General features: G+C 45.2%; 2 protein-coding genes across 2 annotated transcripts in view; one reads left to right on the top strand and one right to left on the bottom strand.

Annotated features, from left to right (window-relative positions):
- Window positions 1-17898, bottom strand: part of evi5b (ecotropic viral integration site 5b) — a 33474-nt gene extending 15576 nt beyond the window's left edge. Inside the window, exons 1-16 of the mRNA XM_041040342.1 lie at window positions 17544-17898; window positions 11551-11783; window positions 7987-8176; window positions 5872-6096; window positions 5633-5707; window positions 5387-5512; window positions 5158-5301; window positions 4611-4700; window positions 4273-4370; window positions 3805-3865; window positions 3647-3700; window positions 2658-2690; window positions 2103-2261; window positions 1157-1288; window positions 698-838; window positions 430-588 (exon numbers count right to left, since the gene is read on the bottom strand). Of these exons, the coding sequence (XP_040896276.1) occupies window positions 430-588; window positions 698-838; window positions 1157-1288; window positions 2103-2261; window positions 2658-2690; window positions 3647-3700; window positions 3805-3865; window positions 4273-4370; window positions 4611-4700; window positions 5158-5301; window positions 5387-5512; window positions 5633-5707; window positions 5872-6096; window positions 7987-8176; window positions 11551-11702 (1839 nt within the window). The 5' untranslated portion in view covers window positions 11703-11783; window positions 17544-17898. The remainder of the gene's footprint in view (window positions 1-429; window positions 589-697; window positions 839-1156; window positions 1289-2102; window positions 2262-2657; window positions 2691-3646; window positions 3701-3804; window positions 3866-4272; window positions 4371-4610; window positions 4701-5157; window positions 5302-5386; window positions 5513-5632; window positions 5708-5871; window positions 6097-7986; window positions 8177-11550; window positions 11784-17543) is intronic.
- On the top strand, window positions 17836-24744 carry LOC121183313 (60S ribosomal protein L5). Its single transcript, XM_041040341.1, has 9 exons — window positions 17836-17883; window positions 19761-19946; window positions 20443-20512; window positions 20593-20708; window positions 20974-21108; window positions 21373-21575; window positions 23187-23364; window positions 24264-24352; window positions 24590-24744. The coding sequence occupies exons 1-9, from the start codon at window positions 17836-17838 to the stop codon at window positions 24687-24689; spliced, it is 1125 nt and encodes a 374-aa protein (XP_040896275.1). The 3' UTR covers window positions 24690-24744.
- The last annotated feature ends 223 nt before the right edge of the window (window positions 24745-24967 follow it).

The following is a 24967-nucleotide window of genomic DNA, read 5'->3' as shown; positions in this document are numbered from 1 at the left end:
TGTGTGAGCAAAAACGATTCAAGAACTTTTTTCTTTTCTTTGTTTTTTTTACTTTTTTTAATTGAACTGACATTTCCAAACTTTTCAGATATATCCAAACACAAAAGTGCTGTCAGGTGACTGCACTGCTTCACACAGTGTCTGAGCTGTTTGGCTGATGACTGCTGCCACCTGAAGGCTACTGAGTGACAGTACAGGCAGACAGTTCACTCTGTTACAGGTCGGTTTTTTAATGTTTATTAGACACACTGTGCATCCACCTTACTTGATGTTGTGGCCATACTGTAATATACCTTTATTTTTCTATGACTTCTTGCATTACTAGGACACAAATGCTAAGAATGTGAAAATACAGGATAAAGCCTTAATCCAAAGAAGCAATGAGCTCGATCAGGTTGATGTGGTTAGAAAGCTGATGTGACCTCTGACCTGTGTCTCCAGCTCCAGCATCCTCTGCCGTGTTTCTCGGAGCACTGCCTGGGCCTCAGCTTCACGCAGCCTCACGCTCATCAGCTCGTCCTGCAGCTCACTCAGCGTGTTCTTCTTGGGGCTGTCCTTCCAGCGACCAGCGGTGCGTGCCAAGTGACGCTGAGGGAGGTGTTACAGTGAGTCCACCTTTCCATCACTCGCTGAATGAAACTGCCTTAAAACTTTCCTTTGTCCATTTCACAGAAACTGTCCTGTGTTCTGAGCTCACCTGCCAGTGCTCCTCCAGGTCTCTGACCTGCTGCCTCAGCTCTTTCAGGCCGGTCAGAGCTTCTGCCTCCCTGAGCTTCACACCAATCAGCTCCTCCTGTAGTCGTGCCACGTTGGTGTCATCTGGTAGCGATGTGTTCCTCTGAGGAAGGCGTGTAAGAAAGATGTGTTTTAAAACTGGAGCAGTCGGGTGTACAGTGACGGAGCTAAACCTCATCATGATTCAGCGTTCAGGCACAGAATAAGGTTTTCAGGAATGCCCCCGTTACATCAACACTGACAGAAGATAAAGAAGGATACCAGTTGAATGTGAGTTAAATCAGAATGATAGCATCGGCTAACTACATTTTCATTCAACTTATTTTGGCTCCATTTTTCCTCCTAGTCATCCACACCCCATCTGCAGAGGCTCTACACCCCCACCCCAGCCCGAGGACCTGTCCCACAGTCCCCAACTCACTTTTTCCATATCGAGGATCTTGTCTTGCATCTCCTTGAGCGCACACTGGGACTCTGCCTCCTTCAGTCGGGCCTGAACGAGCTCTCTCTCCAGCTGCAGGACAGACTCCTCAGAGTACCGAGGGGCCCCCTTCTATGAGCCGACAGCACAGGTGAGTGAGACAGAGACAGCAGAGCAGGACAACAAATACTGATCTGTGTGTCCACCTATACTGGCATTACATAGAAAACTAATATATATATATATATAGGTACAGTATATACATACTCAGATGTTTGGACCCCACTGTGTATTTGTTACTCTGGTAAAAATACACAACACACTTCAACACCTCATCACACTCCACTAAGAATTCAGCTGACACGGATGTAAATAATTGATGACTGCTCACTGTGAAGCAAGGTGGCAAATTATGTAAAACACAGTAATGGCTGCACATTACATCTGGAATCCAACCATCAATAATTAAGAATGTTAGGTCAACAGATCCGTTATATGAACAGGGTGCCAAGTGTGAAATCTACCAGCCTCTGAGACAACTGCTTACAGATTCACTCGTGACGGGAGATGGTGGCTGAACTGCCTCGTACACCGTGTCCCAATTTGAATCCATGCATGCCAAAACAGATCATTACCCAAAGCCGGTGTGCAAAGTGACACGAGCTCTCATCTGCCACTGCTTGGATTTTGTTGCTAGGCAGTATGTGCTAACAGGGCAGGGGAGACAGATCACCGTGACGCGCCCAAGCCCTAGTGAAAACACACCGTTGCTGGTGGAGCTGTGAACTCTACAAAGGTCAGCCTGAGGTTTCAGCTCTGCACATCACCAACTGATGTGGGAAACGTCCCAGTCTGAATGTCTCAGCTCCTGTCACGGACTAGGCAGGATCTGAGGGTAAGCCTTGGCTGCCAACCTGCCAGCCGGGGACTCTGTGGTCCTCCTTACCGCTTGTGGCTGCTGCTGCTGCTGCTGCTGGAGCTGGCTGATGATTTTCTTGGCCTGCTCCAGCTGAGCACTGGCCTCCTCGCTCTGCTGTTTGACTGTAGCCAGCTCCCGCTTGACCAGGTAGTTCTCCTCTGCCTCCTGAGCTCGAGTCACTTGTCCCTTGGGACATAACCAACCGAGGAGGGAGTGAAGTGAGCACGACAAAAAGTGAGACGAGAGGGTGGAATGGGTGGAGAGGAGGAGACGAGGGACTGGGTTTTCTAAGGACATGCTTGTTTTAAATCTAACAGTGTGATTTACACTTTAATTCCTCATCTTTCTTCAGCATGATCTGTGAGTGTCTTACGTTGTCTGACGTTCCATGCACTTGTTCAAAGTTGTAATCAGATATCTGCTTTGGTTCTTAATTCAGATCATCGTTAGAGTTCCTTAGATTCTGCATGATTACTGTGTCCTTCGCTGTGCTAATCATAAGCATGCAGTGCTAAGACAGACAGAAGGAAGAAGGAAGGTGCAACATAAGTAATACAGGTAAAGAGAAAATGAGGAGTATACCTGGATCAATCTATCTGCCAAGGAAGCACTTTCCTACAAAACAGAAATATCAGCAGAGAGAGAGAGAGAGAGAGAGAGAGAGAGAGAGAGAATCCAGAGGACAGTTTAAAGCACACAAAAGAACAACTGATTGTTTTAGAGAAGAAATGCAATGTTCTTTTTCCCTCTAGAAACATTTCTTTATGGAGCGCAGAATGATCTTTACATTCACGAGCAGAAAAGGAACATTGCATGCAGGTGTGGTGAAAAAGGTGCAAATGAGCTGATAACAGTGAGGTTTCAGGCAGGAAACAGCACAGGACAGTTAAAGCTGAGAGTGAAGTGTGGCACAGCAGCATGACACTGACAGTGTGTGTTCAGCTGATGTGGTACATTCAAGCTTTTGAATGGTTTCAGTTAGTGAGGAGTTAAAAGGTCCTGGGAGTTAAGTGACAGACCCATCAGAGAGCAGCAGCCTCAAGCTGGTCTTAAATGACGGACTGGTTCAGACCACAGTGTTCCTCCCTGCAGGCAGACGCCGTGCAGCAGACACCCCTCCTATCCAGGCAGACCTCATGCATGGTGCCTTTACCCGGCAGCAGCAGCGCCCGTTCAATGACGCAAAAAGGTGCTGAGTCATACAAACAGTGCAACATGGCATGCAGCGCTTTGTATCGACTGAAACGGCATCAGGCTGGAGTCCGGTGCATTTTAACTTCCACTGCGTGAAGTTATTCGAACACAGAAAGTCACCGTGACACCAACACAGCCTTCTGTGTCTGACAGTAACTTTATCTACAATCAGAACTCCGACCGCACCAGTCCACGGGCGTTTATCGTGTACGACTTTGGACTAACACGGCCCAGTTAGTGAAAGACAAGACTCCATCATCTGGAGCAGATGCATAATGTGTTAGCATATACAGCTGGATGGGTTAATGTAATGTTGATGAGCAGGGAGCGGGGTGACATCGGTTTGTCAGGTGAGCGAGCACCTGTGACGCACTCACTTTCTCTAGTGTGTCTATCCTCTGCTTCAGGAGCCTGTTCTCTGTCCGCAGCCTCTGCACAACAAGGAGTTACAGAATCACGTGAAACAGAATCCATCATCATCGCCATGGACGAGACATTTCAGTATCAGAGCTCATGCTTAGCATACTCCACCTACCTTTATCTCCACCTGCTCCTCCATCTCTTTAGTTTTGATTGTAGTGTATTCTTTCTCTAACCTGAAAAAAAGACGACGTCAGTGTCGCTTATCAAATGGACAGTCAATAAAATTAGCCCGGTGTGAGCTGAAGCACTGAAAGACACAACAGGAATGAAAACAAAAAAATATTCCAGAGAAAGTTTCCACGTCTGCCAGTTAAATAATGCATGAAAACATGGAGACGAGGAAACACTTTGATTTATAGTTTTATACAATAAAAAATGTGCCTAACAATTTTTGTGTAAATATTAAATAATAACAAGACAAGAAATATGTTTACAGGCCTTAGTTACAGTGTATGAAAAATACAGGCTAAGTAAATTAAATTAGAATTCTATTTGACCACCATACAACTCACTGCATCCATGGCTGAAATGTTGGTGTGATGTTAGGAAACAGAGAAAGGTTTGGGGCTTGTGTACGTACTTCTTCATCTTCTTGGCATTGTACTTGACTTGATAAGCAGCCTGGATGACCTTGTCTGGTCCACTGTCGAGCTGGTGTGGGATGACTTTCTGAAAGTGCTTGAGCACAGTGAGCAAACAGAGGCAGGATGAGTTCCACACACACTCAGATCTTAGTCAGGTGTTCCTCTGACCTCAAAGCACTGCTTCACATGTCAGCATGTGCTCAGGTACGAGCCGGGAGGACACACGTATCAGTTAACTGGGTGTGGTGCAGGTTCCTCCCTCCACAGTGCTGCACATTGACCAACAGAAATCTGAGCTGCTGATGTGGAGGCCTCGGTGTACATATATATATACCTGTAACATTCCCTCCATGTCGAGCTGGATGAGTTCAGTCTGGTTCATCTGAAGGATGGCCAGTCCCACACGGAAAACTATCTCCAGCCCCTGAGGAAAGACACCAGTAATCACTGAGGAGTCATCTGTAGGAAGCAGGTCTCACTGCAACTATTACACATGAACTGTAGTGTTTGTTTTCTCCAACAGATGGCGCTAACACATAACCTTTCAATGACCGTCAGCTTCATTTCATTTGTGACTTATATGCAGTGATTCTTTAAGCAGCAGAATAAATGTTAATCTTACATCGTTTCTAAGTGCAAACACTTGGTGTTAATCTCAGAGTTTATTCTTACTCCTTTTATTTTTAACATTTTCACCTCTGCATTTTACAGCCTGAGGCTGTTAGCCACAGTGCAACAGCAAAATAAGGTTCAAACACAGAGCTGTGATAGTATTTCCTGGGCACTGAACACAGGAGCACAATGCAAGCTGAGTAAATACAATGACAACTGTGCAAACATAGAAATTGTTTTGAGAATAGCCACGGTTCCTTTTAACTCACCTCACACATAAAAATGTCAAAGATTCTGGTGGCGACAGGCAGTGGAAAGGAGGTGAGGAAGATGGTGAGGAACCAAGAAGAGGCATACATGGAGGTGTGAAAGCTCTGAACCTGGAAGTGCATATGCAGCTCTGGGAGTTGCTCCTGTGAGGGAGAATCACAGCGTCACCACTGTACATTTTACCACACTGTCAGAATAACTTTTCACTGTGGACTGTCAGGTGTCTACCTGGATCATGCATTCAAACTGGTACATGCAGAGTCCCAGCTCAGCCATACTGGGTTTGAAGAGCTCCCGTAACCTGTAGTCCTGCATCAGCTTCACAAACACGCAGAAAGCTTCTTCCTCTGGCATCTAGAAAAATCACAGCATGACATCACACCTCAGAATCTGCCTGTTGTTTGGTTAAACAGGTCCAACTGCTGCTGGAAGCTGGTGAATCAGTGTGAGCCTGTGGCGACGATGGATCATCACCTGCATCAGTAGCAGTCCGACGATGAATGCACTCCCTTGACAATAGCCAACCTCGCGGTCCACCAGGGAATATGCCTGAGGTAAGAAGAGTTAGCTCTGGATGAGTCTGAGTGATGATCACAGACACGGTCAGCTGTGGTTTTTAATCTCAAAGTGTTGTTAGCACCTCTTTGTTTGCTCTGCACACATGATCTTTATCTGCACACAGCCACGTTCGTCGGACACAGGTGGAGACTTACCTTCATGACATTGAAGAGCACTTCCTGTCCCAAGCTGTCCTTCTCCTTGAAGAATTCGTGTTCAGGGTAAGTGCGGGCGATGTCCCTGCGAATCAGCTTCTCACAGGGTGACGTCATCTTCAGGAGTTCTGAGTACTGATCCTTGATGGGCATATTTTGGGCGTTACACAACAGCTGCCACACTATCGCCCGGAAGTGGTGAGGAATCCCTTTTCTAACAAGATCCTATGGAGCAGGAAGAGAAAGTTTGTGAAGCTGTTATTAATCTACTGGAATTTTATCGACATTCATGTAGAATTTAAATGGACGTCTGGGGACTGCAAAACAAAAACAGTGCATGGACAAAGTGGATGACAGAAAGTGGAGACGTGTAAGAAAACAAACCGACCATGTGGACAGAAAGAGGGACGCTGGTATTTCTTGCTGGAGTGTAGAGCCATGGACATGCATTTTCTCATTTCAACACAGTGTGTGTCTCATGATGAGAGAGTCCACTGCCAGAGACAGTCAGTGAGGAGTGTGATCTGTTTCCATATATTACTGCTGATACAACTCGATTAAGCAATTTCCTGTGCTGACAGGGAGCACTGGTCTTTCCTGCTGAGGTGGGGGTGTGTGTGTGTGTGTGTGTGTGTGTGTGTCTGTGTGTCTGTGTGTGTGTGTGTCTGTGTGTGCGCCTGCATCTGGTCAGTCCGGGGTGCATCTGGAGCAGAGGTCCACCCACACAGGCTCTCAGCAGGGGTCCCAGACTCACTGCAGCGTCTCATAGCTGCTCTCTGAGCCCCACCACTACTTTTACCACCTTTGTTCTAATGTAGATAAAATGTCCATCACAATCATATCTATCATTTAACCTGAGGTCCACTAAACTAATTAGATTTCTCAGGTGATGATCAGCGGTGGGTCTTACTGAAATCTGAAGTGTGGAAAACATGAACACATCTGGGGATTTGCTGACAGGCAAAGAAAACTCAAGGTTCCTTCCCTCATACAACAGAAACTGCTTTTCTCCGTCAGCTGAGGGGAAGAAAACATGAAATTTGTGGAGGCCTCAGCAGTTATGATTAACATCCCAGGTTAGTTGCACCCATCTGGTCATTACTACTTCTGTTAAATTACATAATAACACCCATGCGTGTTCACCAGTCCCTCACAGCACTTCCCCATTTACACAGGCAGGGACAAGAAATACAGAAGCCCTGCCCCTGCAGAAGTCACGGGCCTTTCCAGCCCCTGTGCATGTATCTTCATCAACGGGTTCATGCAACAGCAGCAGTGACAGTCTGTTAGAAAGGCCTGATGGTGCTGAGCACTCAGTCACTGTGACTGTAGAGCTGCTGGGTGGAAAAGCTGAACATGAACGGGCCAAACGGATGCTTCCCGCTGCCTGCAGTGCAGTACTGTCATCCAGTCATTCAGGTGCCATGATGAACTAAAATGCAGCAGCAGCAGAAACATCTGTCCGTCAAAGCTTTATTTTACAGGTTCCCTGCTGAGTCACTGTGAGCAGGTGGTCCAACACAGTGCTGAGCAGGGCTCTTGGTTTTTGTGGTCATGTGTGTTCACTCTTAAATCAGACAACCACTGACAGTGACTGGGCAAAGGCTTATCACAAGACTTCAGAGAGTAACTGTAGAAACAAGCAACCTAAAATTAGCTTCAGATGTCAAGAACCAAAATAAAAAAGTTCATTACCAACACTGCAGGGTCACTTAGGACAAAGATAGCCTGAGACGTTATTTCTGGACCAAGTCAACACTGAGACAGACAGGGCTGTTGTGACAGTCAGGCCCGGGACGCACATGCGTATCATCAGAATAACTGTGCAGCCTACATTTGAACTTTCTTATAAAGTTAAAGCCATTTATCGTGGCAGCTGCTCTGTCTTTTCTTTGGGACCTGGAATATTATGGATGTAATATTATTGGTCATTTTGTAAAATGTGCAATTATCAAAGATGCAGACAAAAAATGAAAGTGTAAAAAGTCCATTCATACAGCTCCAGTGTGTTAGCCTCCTCTTCAGCAGCCAGGCCAAATCTCAGCAAAGCTCCTAAAGCTCTTAAGCAGGTCTGCACACTGTCACGTCACAGGTAGACATGTGCACTGGTCTCACCTTGAGCTGCTTCTCCTTCTTCTTGCGTACCTCCTCCCACTCATTAACAATTCTTCCCCAGAGAATCCACGAGTCCTCCTCCAGGTGGGAGAGGTTGGAGGAGGCAGAGGAGCTGGACACCAGCGAGGAGCCACTGTTCCGCCTGGAGCCATTCATGGAGCGCAGAGACTTGCTGTCTGTCTCCAGCAGCCTGTGGTGGAGGTAAGAGGTTGGATGAAGTGTCACCATTTCAAACACTGTGTACAGACACTACATCTTTACAGTGTTTGCTTCAGCCATTTACTGAAACCTAATTCATACGTCTCTCTTCCACCTTTACTAAACACTGAATGAAAATAACATGAATGTGTTGTTCAGACACTTTTTTCCCAGAATTCTTTTCAAAACCACTGAATCCATAATTATCGCTCCTCACAGCCAACAAACTGAAGCTAACCCCAATGATCTGTGATCCTCCTTCGACACACTGCAGCTCCTCTGCCACGCTCAATAACTTTAAGTTTCACTATGAACTCTAAATCACACAAAGGCCAAATCATAGCCTTCATCACATCCTCTGTATTTTTACCTTCCAGATTTCTCCGAGGTTTTTAACTGTGTTGTTCCAGCTAGTCTGATGATGTACTGCAGTGGCTGGCTGTCAGAGCTGGACTATTAGCTGTTAATTAGCAATTTATTCTGCTCTTCAGGTGAGCTAAGTCTGAAACTTCACACCTGACTGAAGAATTGGCCTGAAACTGAACAACATCACTGGTAACAGTCAAACAGCTGGTGTTCAACAGCAGTGCCTGTAAACTCAGTTAATGGAAACCCACAAAAATCCTCTTATTCAAAGTCTCACAGTAACTAGCAGGTTAATGCTGACATTAAAAACACCTCATCTTCAGAATGAAAGGCTGAACGTGGCCTGCTGGTCTGCAGCTGGTTGACTGTGCTCTGTATCACTCTTATCAGTTTGTCTGTGACGTTGCTGACAGCGATCTGATCAAGGATCAGCGTGCAGAGAAAAGAAGCAGCGACTCCCAACCTGTGCAGCAAAGAGGAGCTCACGACAGAGACACAAAGGCTCAGACACCTGATCTCGGAAAAAGGCCGGGGCCTCTCCACTGGAGCCTGTGACGTCACTGAGCATGCTCCAAGAATGGCTAGGGTTACAGCCAAATCTGGGTCATGTGGGAGGGAGGGAAATGGATGGCCAGAAAGACCAGCCTGCAGGAGACCTTCTTCCCTGTTATTCAGCTCTGACACGGAGCTAAAGCCTGAATAAAAGGAACATCTTTTTGCTTGAGTTTAGCAGAAACTGCCTGGATACACTCACTGCAGTGCCAGCCTGCACAACACATGAACCTGAACATACTCAGAGCTCTGCTAATAATTCACTAGTCGTCAAACACAGCTCTGAAGCTTGAAGGATACAACATACGGAAAACTGAAGAAAAAGACTTTAGGTCAGGGAATATTTACAGTGAGGAAAAAGGGAATTTAGATTAAATTTTGAACTTGGACAAAAAACCAAACGAGAAGCACATTCCCACTCAGGAGTGTTACAACGCCACGACTTCAATTTTCAGTTCATTACAGCAGCAGAACGAGCCATGAAATACTACAAACCTTACCAAGATAAACTCATGATGTACTCCTCATGTCTCTGGCATGTCTGATTTACAGGCTGCAGCAGTCAGCGTGGGACTTCCTCATCTGTGTGACGCTGCTGAATGCTGGGGCCTTTTATCTGCTCTGTACAGGGTACAAAGGCCTCAGCAAACACACAAACACTTGGTAAGCAAGTGCAGGACACATCACAGTATCTGTACTATACACGAGAGCCAAAGTCCTCCCTCCTGTTGTTGCACCGGTCTTATAAACACCTTGATGACACAGTGATAAGATTTGTGTGTTTGGTAGCGATTAGCATGTTGCTACGGGTTGGTTTAGAAAGAAGAGGCCGCACCGTCAGTCAGAAGGGCCCAGCTGTGGATCTGTGTGCCGGGGAGCAGTCAGACGATCTCAGGGAGAAAATGTTTTCCTGGTTCATTTTTAAATCCTCTGATTAAGGAACAACATCACAGGTGTCACCGGCCTCTGGATTCAGCAGAGCTCTGCTGTCTTCTTCACTGCCTGCTGACACACTGCACCAGGCAAGGGTGAGAGAGAGTGCTGCGTCATCCTCTAACAGCTGTTTAATCTGATGTAACGAGGGGCACCTCGGGGACTGCACACTGTTCACTTCTCAGTTTACAACTTTCTGGGTCCAGTGTTCAGATAAAACCATCAACAGCTAAACTTGTTGTGATGTAAATTTTTGGAACCTACAGTTTAGAGAACTTAGAGCTACCTGATCGGATGAGGAACCTACACCTAAAAAAGAACTTCAAACACAGTGCTCAGAGCCGGCCGTTGTTCAGCAGCATTGCCCTTTACCGTTCAGTCAGTGGATGAGTCAGTCCCACACAGAGCCACAGCCCCGAGCAAACTATCACGTATACTGTCAGAGCCAAGGACCAGGACCCAACTTAGTCCTGCAGAAACTGCATCCAGGCTAACAAGGTCCAGGTCACACAGGGTCAGTCAGCCTAAAATAACACAGCAACCAATAACTTGAACTTCCAACTGGCCAGCAAGAAGAAAACAATGACCAAAAGTGAACAAATCCACAAAGAACAAAGCATCATTTTCTTTGCCAAACAGCTCAACACTGAGAGCAATGAATCCTCCAGAACCCAGCAAACCACAGGGTTACATTCTACTTCATCAACATTTCAGCTGGGGCAAGTCACAACCTGCTGGAAGTCAGCCACGTGTGTGTGTGTGTGTGTGTGTGTGTGTGTGTGTGTGTGTGTGTGTGTGTGTGTGTGTGTGTGTGTGTGTGTGTGTGTGTGTGTGTATGTGTGTGTGTGTGTGTGTGTGTGGGGTGGCAGGAGTGACTGTGAAGTGCAGGTGTGTAGAGGAAACAAGGCAAGGACACAATAACAAATCATGAGATAAATAATGCTTCGAATGCTAACTTTTTCTTTTTAATATAAATCTAACAGTCAATATTATGTTCAGAATTCTTTTAGTGGTATCTACATAATATAATGAATAAGCTCATGAGAATATCACTGCAGCCTGAACAGTTTGACTCGTGTGGGGTGAGCAGGAAGCTAATGACACCCTCTTTTCCACTTTCTGAGCATGGTAATCTGTCCACTGCTGACAAGAATGATGATGATGGTTCTGTCCACCCTTCCTTATGGACAGTCTGAGCTTCTTCCCTCAGGACGACTAAGGGCCACGTCCTGCAGCATGAGCTCGCTGAATTCTCATCAACTAGCTAATGACTGCTCCACATCAGGTTTAACTTCTGTGCTGATGGTGTCGCAGACGGTCACGCTGAGCGGTGATGATGTGTTAACTGTTAACTGCAGGCTCGAGCAGTTAACAGTTGTGTGTTTGATGTTACTGATTTTCATTGGTAGCCTTTATGTACTTTGTCATGTTCTAAACGTCTTCTACAGGAAGTCTGCCCTCTGCCACCCTCTGACGCTGTGAAGTTCACCGGCAGGAGAAGCTTTCACTCTTTACCTGTTCTGCTCCTCGAGCTTGGCAAGCAGTTCCACATCATCGGGACTGAGCTGCACGGGCGAGGACGGCGAGAGGGCAGGCGAGGACAGAGACGTGGACGAAGAGGTAGCGGTGGTCTGCAGGGACGTGGGCGTGGCCACCTGGCTAGCCATCTGACTGACCGTGTGGGACACCGAGTTCTTCACCCATGAGAGAGTAGAACTCAGCTTACCAGCAACCTTGTCTGTCGCCACCTGTGGGGAATGGAGAATGAAGAGCATTTGGTAAAAACATCCCAGGAATAACATTCAGCAAGTGGCCCAGGTAAATATTTCCCACCCTCCACATTAAGCACAGTCTCTGTTATAACCATGAGAGAAAGAGTTCCACCATTCTTATCCAGCAGCTGCTGAGCATCATTATAACCCAGCGCCCTTCAGTTTAGGAAGAGCTGCCCCGGCTGCTCAGACACAGCAGTCAGTATTGGCTGAATCCATAAAGCTACTTACTTTTCAAACTCAGCAGTGGCAAATAAATTTGCCTGCGTCTGATGCCACGATCAATACTTGAAATTATCTGATCATTTTCCAGTAAAAGCCTGCTGAGTGAGGACTGTCATTAACTGATGATTCCATTCATTCAGAAAGTCTGCAGGTTTTTTTATACGACTTGAACAACACATTTCTTTGCCTGCAGCTTTTACCGATACGCTTCTGTCAAGTCCTGAGTCGTGTTCATTTTACTGAGGAAGCACTTCTAATGCACAACAGGCTACAACAGCAAAACACACCACAGTGAATCTCAACCATTTCTATTACCAGTGTAATGACGTGCTACTGTTAACTGACACCATTCTTTAAGGTTTATATTTCATGGTAAACTATTGACAACAGCTAATGACCAGTTTACTATCATTTAACACCTGCTGCATAATAATGATGGATTTTTTTGTTTCTAAAAAAAGAACAGTCAAACACTGCCCACCTGCTGACCGTCAGAGAAAAAGGTACCTGCAGGGAATCTCCTTCTGTCCTACCTGCTGTTCCAAAGAGTCCACACTCACTGGCTTTCACGTGCTAACGTGCTCCATAAGGAAATCCAGTTCCTATTCATTAAGAGAAGAGCTTAAAAAATCTATCAAGTTTAAGTGTCAGTAATGGTTTCCTGAAAGTAATCCACTGTCCTGAACCTTCGACCAGTGTCACAGCACACTGCCCTGCAGTCATATGCTGATCATACTGTCAGGAAGGGTCAAAGTGCTCCACAATAGATAGGCCTTCTTCAAGGCTCCTGCTGAAATCAGCGTACAACAGGAAGTGTAGCTCTGTACTCAGCAGAAAGACATTCACCTCACACCTGAGAAAAAACAGACTTAGTCTTGCCTTCAGTTTCACCCCTGCAGGAAGTCTGGATACTGCAACCAGGCAGGAAACCAATCATTTCATGCATCTTACTCTACAAAAACGATGAGTCATGTTTCTGTGTGTATCAGGTCGACAGAGGGCCCGATACATAAAGGAAGAGAAGAGAAGAGAAGGAGGTGGAGGAGAAGATTGTGGTAAGTGTGCTGACAGGAATGTGTTACAGTACAGACTGTAAACATGCTGTAAACAAACAGACACACTGATGTCACCACACAGAGATGGACTGTAGTTCAACATTATGGTTCAACATTGTCTTTAATAACATTAATAACAGTATTACTATGAAATAATGTAAACAGAGTTGATGTGTGCTGGATGCTGGCTGAAACCTCAGGAAAACATCAGAGAAAACATGATTGATGATGAATCTTTGATAGACGTGTTTCAATATGAAGTCATCAGAGTAAAATCTGATCACTCATCCCTTTCAATATGAAGTATGTTACAGCATATTTATGGTTAGGGATTTGGTATTTTACACATGCAAAGCAGAGAAAAACTAGAACTAATTAAAATGCTTTTATTCATGTGTCCTAAAAGCTGCTGCTATACTTTGATTACATTCATCCTCAGGGGTCTCTGGGTATTGTCTGTACCACATCTATTCTGAAACAGAGAGAAACAGGAAGTTGGTACACCAAACGCCCTGTTCCTGACCTGTCAGGTTATTTACTAACCTTCAACCCTACCTAACCTAAAGACAACTTACAGCAAACACATGATAAGAGCAACAAAGGGCTGCAGAACAGATTTATTTAGAAATAAAAACCATTTTGCAAACGTATCAAATGTTTTTGCTGAACGTACCAAGAACTCAAGAAAAAGAAAAGGCGGTAAAAGTTTGGACTCGCAGGATTAACCACAGCTGAGTCTAACATTTACTTTCCCATACATCACTCACACAGTAAAATCCAGACTGAGACTGTGGCTGTGTGCAGTGCAGACTCTGACTCATTCAGATGTTAATGAGCACGTACAGTCCCATTAGTAAGTGTATATCAGAGAGAAGTGACAGTGGTAACACTCACCTGACTCACCTGAACAAACACTAAACGCAGGACCTCTAACCTTCCTTACAAACACATTCATCCAATAAAACAACTGCTCAAAAATTATTTAGATTTATTATTAATATATGAATACGCTTAATGGCAGTTTCTGTGTGAATCAGCTATGTTCTCCCCGTTCATATCTCACAGGAATGCTTCTTTCCTAACTCCCAGTCGAGCTTTGTCTCTGTACTCTGTCCCTTTGAAAGCAAAGAACACAATGTAAGGGCAGGGGATTTCTTCAAAGACTGACTCCCAATGCAGGACACCATGCAGAACTAACAGGGCACAGAAAGGAGGCCCGTGTGGACCCAAATGAGTTTAGGCCTGGACCTTTCTCTGTTTGTTATGATAAATCTCATTAATTATGAACCTTATTAGTTTGAGCTTTTTTAAAAGCCTAAAAAAAAAAATACCAGTGCGCCTCACTGCATTTTTTTAAGCTGACTAAAACTGACCTGATACCATGTTCAGGTGGCAAAATATGAGCAGGTCATATCAGGTCATTTAATCAACTCGGTCGGGACAGGGGAAGGCCAGGCTGAAAGACATGCCAGCGTCCAGGTGGCCTGTGGAGACGCTCCTTCGAGCCAGCGCAGCCAACTGAAGCAAGTCCTCCCTGTAAATCCTGGGTACAGAGATTGTTTCTGCTTTTGTTTGCCAAAAGACTGAAAGGGGCCCCGAGACGCAGTGTGCATAGCTAATGAAAACCACAGCAAGGCAAGAAGAAAGCCTCAGCAAAACAACTTCAGGACGATTGGGGAACTGAGAAAGACCAAAGGCAGAACACCCACAGCACCCAAAGCAGAAATGCAAAACACCCACAGAGCTGTAAAATGGAGCAGGCCAAAAGGACTGTGACAAACTCTTACACTACAACAAATATAAAACTACCAGTTTGCCTCCAAAAGATTGTTAGAGTCGCCATTTGATTTGAAAATGAAGACAAACTGGCCTTTCTCTATTTTACTTGTCTTTAATGTGTTATTTCTCTGCAGTAAACCAGCACAAACTTGTCTGGCCCAGCAGGAGAGAGCATGGCCATCTTAAGGGAAACACAGCAGCCATGAGCTGTGTGAGGGTATTAAAACACAGGCCTGACTTACAATAACACACTCACACTGAGGTAGAGTGGCCTTTCACTCCTCACACAGAGGGAAGCTCAGATTTTCTCAGTGTACAATCAGCATTTCAATGGTCTTGCTGAAGGCTATTCTTCATTATACGGCCACATAATGAGAGCTACATATGTGGGCTCATATTATACATTTGGTCCAACTCTGCCCTGCAGGAAGCAGGTTTACTGTACTCAGCATAGCTTCAATCAATAACGCTAACCCTTCAGTCTCATCAGTTTATTCTGTGGGAGTTAGAGCTGCAGCTACAGGGGCTGATAACTGCTGAGCCCTCTGTCTCTGTCTCCACTGGTACCAAATACAATCTTCACATTACTTTGTTTATTTATGCTGCAACTACAAGCAGCACGTAAACAGATGTTGTCTGGCGTTACGGTCCAGATGTGTAACAGGAAGGTGCTGACAAAACAAAAACAACAGCTTCAGCAACAGGGTTTTCCACAGAAGATGTTTCAATATGTCAGTGCAGGAAACCCCAGGTGTAATGAAGCACGGCTCCAGAGGTGTGTTACTGTGCACGGTGGTTCAATGCTTAGCCACTACAGAGGAACAGAACCACTGTTAATGTTATCAGTGACATCGCGGCTTTTCCTGCATTCACAAGTTGGAATGTCTGTTGTGAAAAAGCTATAGCTCTGATTCCTGAACTGATGTGATTTTGATAATACTGTCAGGTCTTACATCAGCACTTAAGCTACATCACAATATTAAAATGATCTATTATATTATATGCTATATAATACAGATATGTTGTCCACCTACTCCTCCTTTACTTCTTCCATTTGCACTGAATCAGCTTAACGTCTGTCACAACAGCTCCTTCAACTCACTCAGCTGTCTCTTCTCCATTTCCTGTATATCCATCCTCAATTCAGCTGTTTATGTATGGAATCGTTTGAAAATGATATAGCAGTAAATAAGATAGAAAATCAAATCTTCTGCTCCTTTAAGGCAAAAAAGATTTACTGTAAATCTCCATGTATGTTCTTCAGCGTCTCCAGGTCATTGGTGCTCGTGAAGCTCTCTGACATAACTTCAACAAGTACTGACAAGTACATGCTCTGACATGGCCACCTCCAGACTCACACATGCAACTCAGTGACAGGAAAAAAGAGTTGTTGAGCGTTCATTACAGAAGCACCTGACCACGGCCACCCAGGAAACTCTGCTTACACTAACAGACCGTCATTACAGCAGCTTGTTCAGGCTCTGACTGCCCTCAGATCACAGACACCATCCAGGTTGGATTAGAAACATTTCTTGGCAAATGAGTATTCAAACTGAAAAACTTTATTCAGATTAGTTAGAAACTATTATTATTTCTATATTTAAAATTATTTCTATTTGCTGGAAATCCTTCACTTACTATCAATAACCTTTGACATAAAGAGTCTCAGCACAGTAAAGTCCCGTTTCTCATAATGACTAATGAAATGCGTTTACTGGAGTAGGACTCACTTGTGGTTGGTGTTGGGTACTTTCTTCTCTGGCTCTGTCTCTTAACAGTCCACATGCTGTACCAACATGCAGCGAGATACTGTATCAGACCCACTGACCTCCACGGCAGCACAGGCCCACACGCTGCCTTTCCTTCACTCAGACCTTAGCCTCATATCATATCCATCTGCCAGCTGTGAACCGTGATAACCTCTCTGGGTGCAGTGAGCGGCTCTCTCCGCAGTCCTATCGTCGGTCCTATCGTCCACTATGTCTCTGCTCACGGAGCTGCGCTGCTGTTGCTCGCTGGAGGTCACTTCTCCGCAGTTGGAGTTAAAGATATCCTTGGCTTGAACGCAGCCAGAGCCGCCGCTGAGCAGCTTAAACCCTTCGCTGAGGCTACACATCGTGCCCTGTCAGAAACACCGTGTTTCACGGGGAATACACGGAGGACCGGTGCGTTAGACTCAGGACGAGTCGCTGTTCCTTTTATGGCTCCCTGGTGTTGTGAGCTGAAATGGAGATCCAGCATCAAATGCAACAGTCTGTAGCGCTCTGCTTCCAGAAAGCTCTAACACCGACGGGCTCGACGAGGCGACAGATGGGTTACATGGCGTCAAAACGACAAATCAACACGTTTGATCGAAATTAATTAGCAGGAAAAAAGATCGCAAACCTTTTATTATCTGGTGGTTGTGTTCCAGGCAATAGCCGGAGTCCTCTGCAAACCAATCAGGAGTTCACAGCAACCGTTTAACACGAGTGACAACACTGAGAAGATCTAAGCTTGTAAGCTGAGATTGCGACTAACAACGTGTGGGACTTACGTTATAACACCGTGCATTACTCAGATGTAATGTCACACCATACACACGGACAGATACAGAGTTATAACTGGAAGTCGTTGTATAAGTTACTGTTGATTCCAGCAATTAGACAGAGCCCGAAAAAACAAGAACATCCTTTACCTTGAAGCGTTTTTAGCCAGCCTCAGCAAACGTCCCCTGCTTCCCATGCACGAAAGTATAGTCCCACTGTTACGAGGAAAAGACGAGTTTTCCAACACTTTACCCGAGAACATGAGCTGTGCCACCCGGATAGCCTAGCTCAGTGTCCAGCTGAAAGCTAGCCAGCGTTAGGTTAGCTTGTTTCCATTGACTCCTCGGTCCAGCCCATACAGCCGTTTAATACGTGTACACAAATGTCTGCGGCGGACAGACAGACGGCGGCGGCCTAACAACTGTTTACATCGCACGGAGCATGCGCCTCAGATCCAGCCTGGGACAACAGCGCCACCGCGTGTTCAGCGTGAGTAAATGCACCCACAGACCCTCTCGTTCATTCAGGCACAGCGAGGAGACTGTCCCCAGAGACACAAGAGGAGTTGGTGATCAGGTCAACAGTGGAGGGAGAACTAGAATAACGTTATCTATCCTGATGCGTTCATACATTTCAAATATCACATGCTGAATTATTCACATTCTGTGGCAAAGGTCTTAAGAGCTAAATATCTGGGCCATAGACTCTAACACGTTTAGCATATTGACTGTGACAAGGCAGCACTCTCCAGAGAGGAGGGTAGACCACTGAGAACAAGAGGGTTTATCTGAGGGTAGCATCTTACACACAGCCAGCTTAATAATTCTTTCACTAAGCACATGACTGAATATCACCTCACTTTGTGACACTTTATCCAAGAAATTAACAGATTAAATAACACAATAACACGTTCTTACAGTGTCGTCAGCTGGAGTTTCAACCACTTTGAGTGCTTAAGTCAGAGAGTCTCAGGCTTCCTGTAATGTGTGGTGCTTATCTGATCACTCACTATCTGATTCTGAGAAGGTCTTACCTGAAGTTCATTGCTGAGAGGAAAAATGCTTCTGCTGGAGTAGACCGGAGGTTTGAACCCTTTAGGCTCAGGACTATCTTCAGCTTTCTCGGCTTAGGTGTGATATCTTCTTTGTAGAAACAAAAACAAAAAAAAAACAATTTATGAAAACTATATTCTCACTTTGTAGTTAGTCTTCACAAAACAAAACCTATAACATTAAAGAAATACTATAAAATTAATTATCTATAATGAACTGGACACTGACGAGAGGCAGCTTAGCTACAGCTTATACAGCCAGCTTTCCCTGAGCGAGAGATGTCAGCAGGAAGTAGCCACATCAGAGCTCTGATGAAAATGTGACTAAGCCGAAAGCCTCGATTCACATACCAAACAGTCAGAAAACCTACTCTTCAGGTTTTACATGGGAGCAGTGACGCATATCTTTTGTTGGCTGTTAGACACTCCTCTGTCCGTAGAAGTAGCTGAAAAGCAGCTGACGTTGTAGGCTAGAAACATGGAGACTGTAGGCCTCTGAATCTGATACGCTGTCACCACAATCACATCTCAGTCATCAGGTGTAAATAATCTGATAGCTTTGAACACACACAGTTGTATACTATATGAAAGTGTAACTAAACTATCCCTCGTATAGCTCTGTGGCAATATTGCAAAACAAGCAATGTTTTATGGCAACACTGGATTTTTAAATATATTTTCATGATATATATCATATTTACACTGTCCAGTATTTAATTTGTCAGATAACAGACAAGCTCGTCCAGTTATTTTATCCAGAAACAGCATCTCAAATGTTTTTATTCATTTTATACACACACACACACACACACATACATTGCACATACCATGATATATGACATCCACATGATCGTCACCAGTTTTTGTTGTTTCATACTGTGACACTTAAATGTAGTGAGCAGTGTGAGTGGCAGGAGAATCTGGGCAGTGTTCCCTTCACTTTCAGCGCCATAAATGATCAACGAACCCAGGAACACACATCAATGACAACATCTGAAAGAGTTTAAAAAAAAAAAAAAAACCTAAACCAATGTAAAGGTAGTGAAAAGCTGAAATAAATGTTCTGAATGAGTGTGTATGTGGCTGAGAATGGGTTGAAATCTCCCTGTGAATTGCAAAGATGAAAACACGTCCTGAATGAAAACACGTCCTGAATGAAAACACGTCCTGAATGAAAACACTGATGTAGCTGAATGAAAACACTGATGTAGCTGAATGCTAAACATACACATTCTAACAGTGACGGTGATAAACTGAGGAAAACGCGGTTTGAACGCTGTAATACTCCTGTGAGTGCAGCCATCGGGAGCAGTAGCCGCCCCGGCTCGGTAGGGGGCAGCATGGCGAATCCTCTGCAGCATGGCGCCTCAGACCCTCATCCTGTGACACGGTATTTACGGAGCATGCGCACGACGATCTTCCTTTTTCCAGTGCAGCGGAGTCAGTCCCCCAGTCTTTGGCTCCGGGCTCCTTCATAAGGAGACAAAAAGACTGCAAAATGGTTTGTAAATCGTCCCAATATGTGCCTACGTGCATACCTAACACATACATGTTGTGCATTGTGGTGTCAGATGTTTGAAAACATGTTGCTGGAGTTCAGATGACGATAGATTCAGTCCTGCTAAAGCTCGACCGGGTCTGCTTAAACGTGGCCTAATGGCTGTCTTCACACACTCACCTCTTCCTGCTGTGTGTGAACTGTTTTCTGTGCTTTTGTTCATTAGTACGTGACCATTGTTTGCCACGTTCACCTCCCCTGACTTTCCGTGTTCCACAGCTTATCATTAGCCCGCTTGCTCACCGTCTGCCCTGCGTAGCAGTGGTGCTAACTCCCGTCGCTCTTTGCCAGTGGCTCAGCCCGCTGATGTTAGCCGGGTCTAACGTTACCTCCCGACACTGACAGCCCGGTGGCCGAGCTCACAGAGCTGTAGTGACCTAACGCAGAGTGTCGTTACACTGATTAACATCCTTATAAGTGGATCCGTGTCCTCCTGCAGGGTTTTGTTAAAGTGGTGAAGAACAAGGCCTACTTCAAGAGGTACCAGGTGAAGTTCAGGAGGAGGAGAGGTAAGGCAGTGTTCTTCCTGCTGATGATCAGGCCGTGCCCAGTGTTATTTCTGACTAACTGAAGTGTGTGTTCCTTCCAGAGGGAAAGACCGACTACTTTGCTCGCAAGCGCCTGGTTGTTCAAGATAAGAACAAGTACAACACACCCAAGTACCGGATGATTGTCCGTTTCTCAAACAGAGACATCATCTGCCAGGTGAGCTTACGCTGAGATTTACTCACTCAGGTCTGGTTTTTTTAATTCAAAGGAGTTTGTTTATAGGAACTTCAGTACATTAAGTAACATAATTCTACACAAAACTTACTGGTTAAATCGAGATGTGGAGAATCTCAGCTCCACTTATATTTGATGTGTAAACTATAGAAATCTATCAGTGTCCCCTGATATCCCTGCAGTCCGTGTGAACGGTGAGGGCTGTGGATGTGCTGTAAAGTCATGGTTACTTGTGACTGTGTTGCAGATCGCCTATGCCAAGATTGAGGGTGATATGATCGTGTGTGCTGCCTACTCACACGAGCTGCCAAAGTACGGGGTCACCGTGGGCTTGACGAACTACGCAGCAGCCTACTGCACTGGTCTGCTGCTGGCCCGCAGAGTACGTATGAATCTGGGTGTACACACCGGCCCCCTGCCTGATCCTGACCACAGGTTTTAGTTAGAGTGTGAAAAGGTTCAGAGCTGATGGTGAATGTTCTTTGTTCTAACCCTGTCAAGATGTGTTGGGTCATTGTGAAGTCAAATAATTGGTGGTATAAAAAAATGTGACTTGCAAAGTTGAACTTATGGAGTCCTAAACAAAAGTATGTGGCTGCTGAGCCAGATGTCTCCCTCTGAGCCTAAACTGTGACTCTGTCCTCAGCTGCTGAACAAGTTTGGCCTGGATAAGGTGTACGAAGGCCAGGTGGAGGTGACCGGCGACGAGTTTAACGTGGAGAGCATTGACGGTCAGCCAGGTGCTTTCACCTGCTACCTGGATGCTGGGCTTGCTAGAACCACCACAGGCAACAAGGTGTTCGGTGCTCTGAAGGGGGCTGTGGACGGAGGCCTGTCCATCCCACACAGGTAACTTTGTCCCACTTCTCGTCACAAACGTTTTTGGTCTCGCTTTGCTTGGCGATGTAGGCTGTGAGAAATGTGTTTTCTGTCCATAATGAGTTCAGCTTCATGAGGTAGAGATGATGCAGCCTTTCAGGAGACACCTCGAACAAAGTCAAATGTCAGTGAGACATTTCTGAACTGAATTCCACTCTGTAAACGCTGCGCATGCATGAGAGACGGTGTTTACATCTCACAGATAAACCTTCAGTGTGCTTTGGTTCATCCGTCTGGTTCTGGCACCTCAAATGTTTTTCAGGGGAAACACCTTGTCATGCTGCTGTAGGAGAACACAGGTGCACGTAATGTAAATAATAAATATAAACAGGCTCGATTCCATTTATCCGTGTTAACACCTGAACAGTGAAAATGGCTGCTCTGAGGAAAAGGCCTGTTCATAGACATAGACTTGTTTTGTGTGTGTGTGTGTGTGTGTGTGTGTGTGTCTCAGGTCAGTGTGCAGGCACGCTGTCGTAACTGAACCTGTCATGGAGCTGCCTCTGAGTCAGCGAGGATCGCTGTGTGATATTTGGTATTGAACGGGGTTTCTTGTGTATGTTGTTTGTGAAGGTGAATGTAAATGTTTCACAGCCTGTGCCACGGCTCCTCTGACAGATACTGGAACTACAGTTATTTTTTCTAATTGTTTTTTTAAGAAATCGCATTAAATAGGAAAAAAATGGCATTGATCAGTGTTTTATACCCGATTCAATCAAAGCCGTGCAGGTCACAGCCACAGTGGTCCTGTGTGGACGGGTAAACGTGCGTCATCCTGCCCTCCTCCCGAGCAGGAGAACGGGAGTCAGACGCTGACTACCTCGGCTGAAGAGGCAAATAAATGGATGCTTTTCATTTTTATCTACACAGAGCAACAGAACAGCGAGGGAGTTGTATGACTGGACCCACCGCAGGTTGAACAGTAGCTCCGTAGCTTTGCGTCATGTGTGCACCTCGGTCTTAAAGCTGTGTTTTTAACCTCAGACTGACAGTTTCGCTTGTTACCGTGGCAGGTTACCAGCTACTTGTTAAATTGCTAGTCAGGTTTTCCAGTGAAAGAGCTGAACGGTGCTGTTTGAGTACAGATTTGTGTCCTGTACTGATATAAGTCATTCAGAAAGTAAAGCTGAGGATGTTTGGTGTAAAATGAAAAGTAAAAAATATTCAGATATGATTTCACTCTGTTGTATTGATGGATATTTCTTAGTGAAGTGAATCCCAGCTGTGTCCTGTAGTTCTGATCCTTACCTGGATGAAGTGTCACTCACATGCTAACTGCTTTGTTTTGGTCTGAGCAGATTTAAATGTCTGTTTAACTTGTGTTCATGAGGAAGTGACAAACATCAGCTGATCTACTGAATAACAGCCAGTGAACATGCATGATGTGGTGATGTTACCTGGCAGTGGCAGGTGTAAATAAGGCCCACGCACTGAAACTGAACATGTGATGTAGTGTGTGTTCATCATGCCTGGAGTCTTATCACAGCACCTGGAGGTTGTTTAGTGGTTCTGAGCGTTGTCCTAATGTTTCACTGAAGCAGCTGAAGTTTTCCCCCGTGTTCACTTCTTATTTCCTCCCAGCACCAAGCGCTTCCCTGGGTATGATGCAGAGAGCAAGGAGTTCAACGCTGAGGTTCATCGCAAGCACATCATGGGCATCAACGTGTCTGAGTACATGAGCTACCTGATGGAGGAGGATGAGGAGGCGTACAAGAAGCAGTTCTCCCGCTTCATCAAGAATGGAGTCGCCCCTGATTCGGCAAGTCCTGTTCATGCATTATTAAATGTTCTCTCTCCTCTAACATGATACCAGACCTGGCAGTAGGTAGGTGGTGCTCTTGAGTCGACTCATGCTCTAGTTGATCTCACTGGGGCCGTTCAGCGAGCTTACATACTTTCCATATGATAGCCAGGACTTGTCTAATGTTTGAGACACGCCCTTCTCTTCAGTTAGCTCATGAACAAAGAGCTTATCAAGCAAAATGACTCTGTTTCATTAGAGGCACATTTCACACGCAGCCCTCAGTGCGTCCTCACAAAGGTCACGGGGTCACGGTGCCGTGCTCACAGGACCAATCAGATATCGCTCCGTTCATTTCTTGTGCTGCTGATGAATTTTGTACTGTTTGAAATCAGTGACATCATAACCAGCTTTAACTGTGCCGCTGCTCGAGCATCACACTGGTTCTAGTTCATATTTATGAACATGATAATCCTACGACTGAACGACTGAACGAAGCTAATCTTTTCAGAAGCTGCAGTGAAACACAGATTCAGGCCGAGGTTTCCTCAGTGCAGACGTGTGGAGCAGTTGGCTCGTCGTAGGAATTCCTGCCTTATTGATCACACCGTAAAAGGCAGAGCGTTAGCCTGAACGGTTTACCTGTCAGGTGGCATGTTGCATGTTGGTGACGGATTGGACCACGAGCTGTAGCAGCTGTGAACCCTGTGCAGGAGCAGGGCTGTGCCATCATGTAGACTGATGTGGTCTCAGGAGGAAAATGACTCGCGGCTGAAAACACTGCAGTTTGATACAAACCTCTGTGTGTGCAAAGAGCACAAATATTAATGCCTTAAACCATATTTACCATCATGTGTACGTTACTGTTCTGCATTATGAAGTGAACTTTTGAGATTGACCGAGTGTCGATCTTTCAGATTGAGGAAATGTACAAAAAGGCTCATGCTACCATTCGTGAGAACCCAGTCCATGAAAAGAAGCCTCCCAAAGAAGTCAAGAAGAAGAGGTGAGACATTCAGATGTTGTCTTACTGTGTTCACATCATCTTTACATTTATTCTGAATTAAGTAGTTAAAATATTTATTGAGGTTATGAGTTATATTCATGTGGTCTGACTGTTCACAGTGAATATACTGTTATTAATACAAAGAATCCAACCACTGCTGCCTTTTTGAACACAGCAACTCGAATGTTAATTACTATAAAATGGCAAATGCTAATCGTGCACATTTCTGTGATCCAGGTGGAACCGTTCCAAGCTCTCTCTGGCCCAGAGGAAAGACCGTGTCGCCCAGAAGAAGGCCAGCTTCCTCCGGGCTCAGGAGCAGGAGGCTGCCGATTGAGGTGTCACTCAGTGCGTAATGGAGAAATTTGTCCAAATAAATTTATCAAAAAAGAGTCGGATCTCTTGTTTACGTTATTGAACTTAATGTATCCTGCCAGGCTCCGTGTTAAACTGCAGACGGATCAGACGGTGCACTGTGGAATTAATGAAGCACTCACTGTTCAGGAAAATGATTCAGTCTAATTTATTAATCAATCATTGTCATGGTTCTTTAAAAAAATCGTGCTTTATTTTGCTCCAGTACATTAACAAAGATTATTTAATAATACATCATTT

Source organism: Toxotes jaculatrix, chromosome 6 (genome assembly GCF_017976425.1).
Source record: "Toxotes jaculatrix isolate fToxJac2 chromosome 6, fToxJac2.pri, whole genome shotgun sequence".
Taxonomy (NCBI): domain Eukaryota; kingdom Metazoa; phylum Chordata; class Actinopteri; family Toxotidae; genus Toxotes; species Toxotes jaculatrix.
This window is presented reverse-complemented; position numbering and strand designations above follow the sequence as displayed.

Bases quoted from the DNA above. Each gene is read 5' to 3' on its own strand.
- LOC121183313 (XM_041040341.1), top strand. From the start codon at position 17,836: ATGCGCCTCAGATCCAGCCTGGGACAACAGCGCCACCGCGTGTTCAGC. The intron at 20,513-20,592 runs GTAAGGCAGTGT...TGTTCCTTCCAG, and splicing joins GAAGTTCAGGAGGAGGAGAG to AGGGAAAGACCGACTACTTT. The intron at 20,709-20,973 runs GTGAGCTTACGC...ACTGTGTTGCAG, and splicing joins ACAGAGACATCATCTGCCAG to ATCGCCTATGCCAAGATTGA.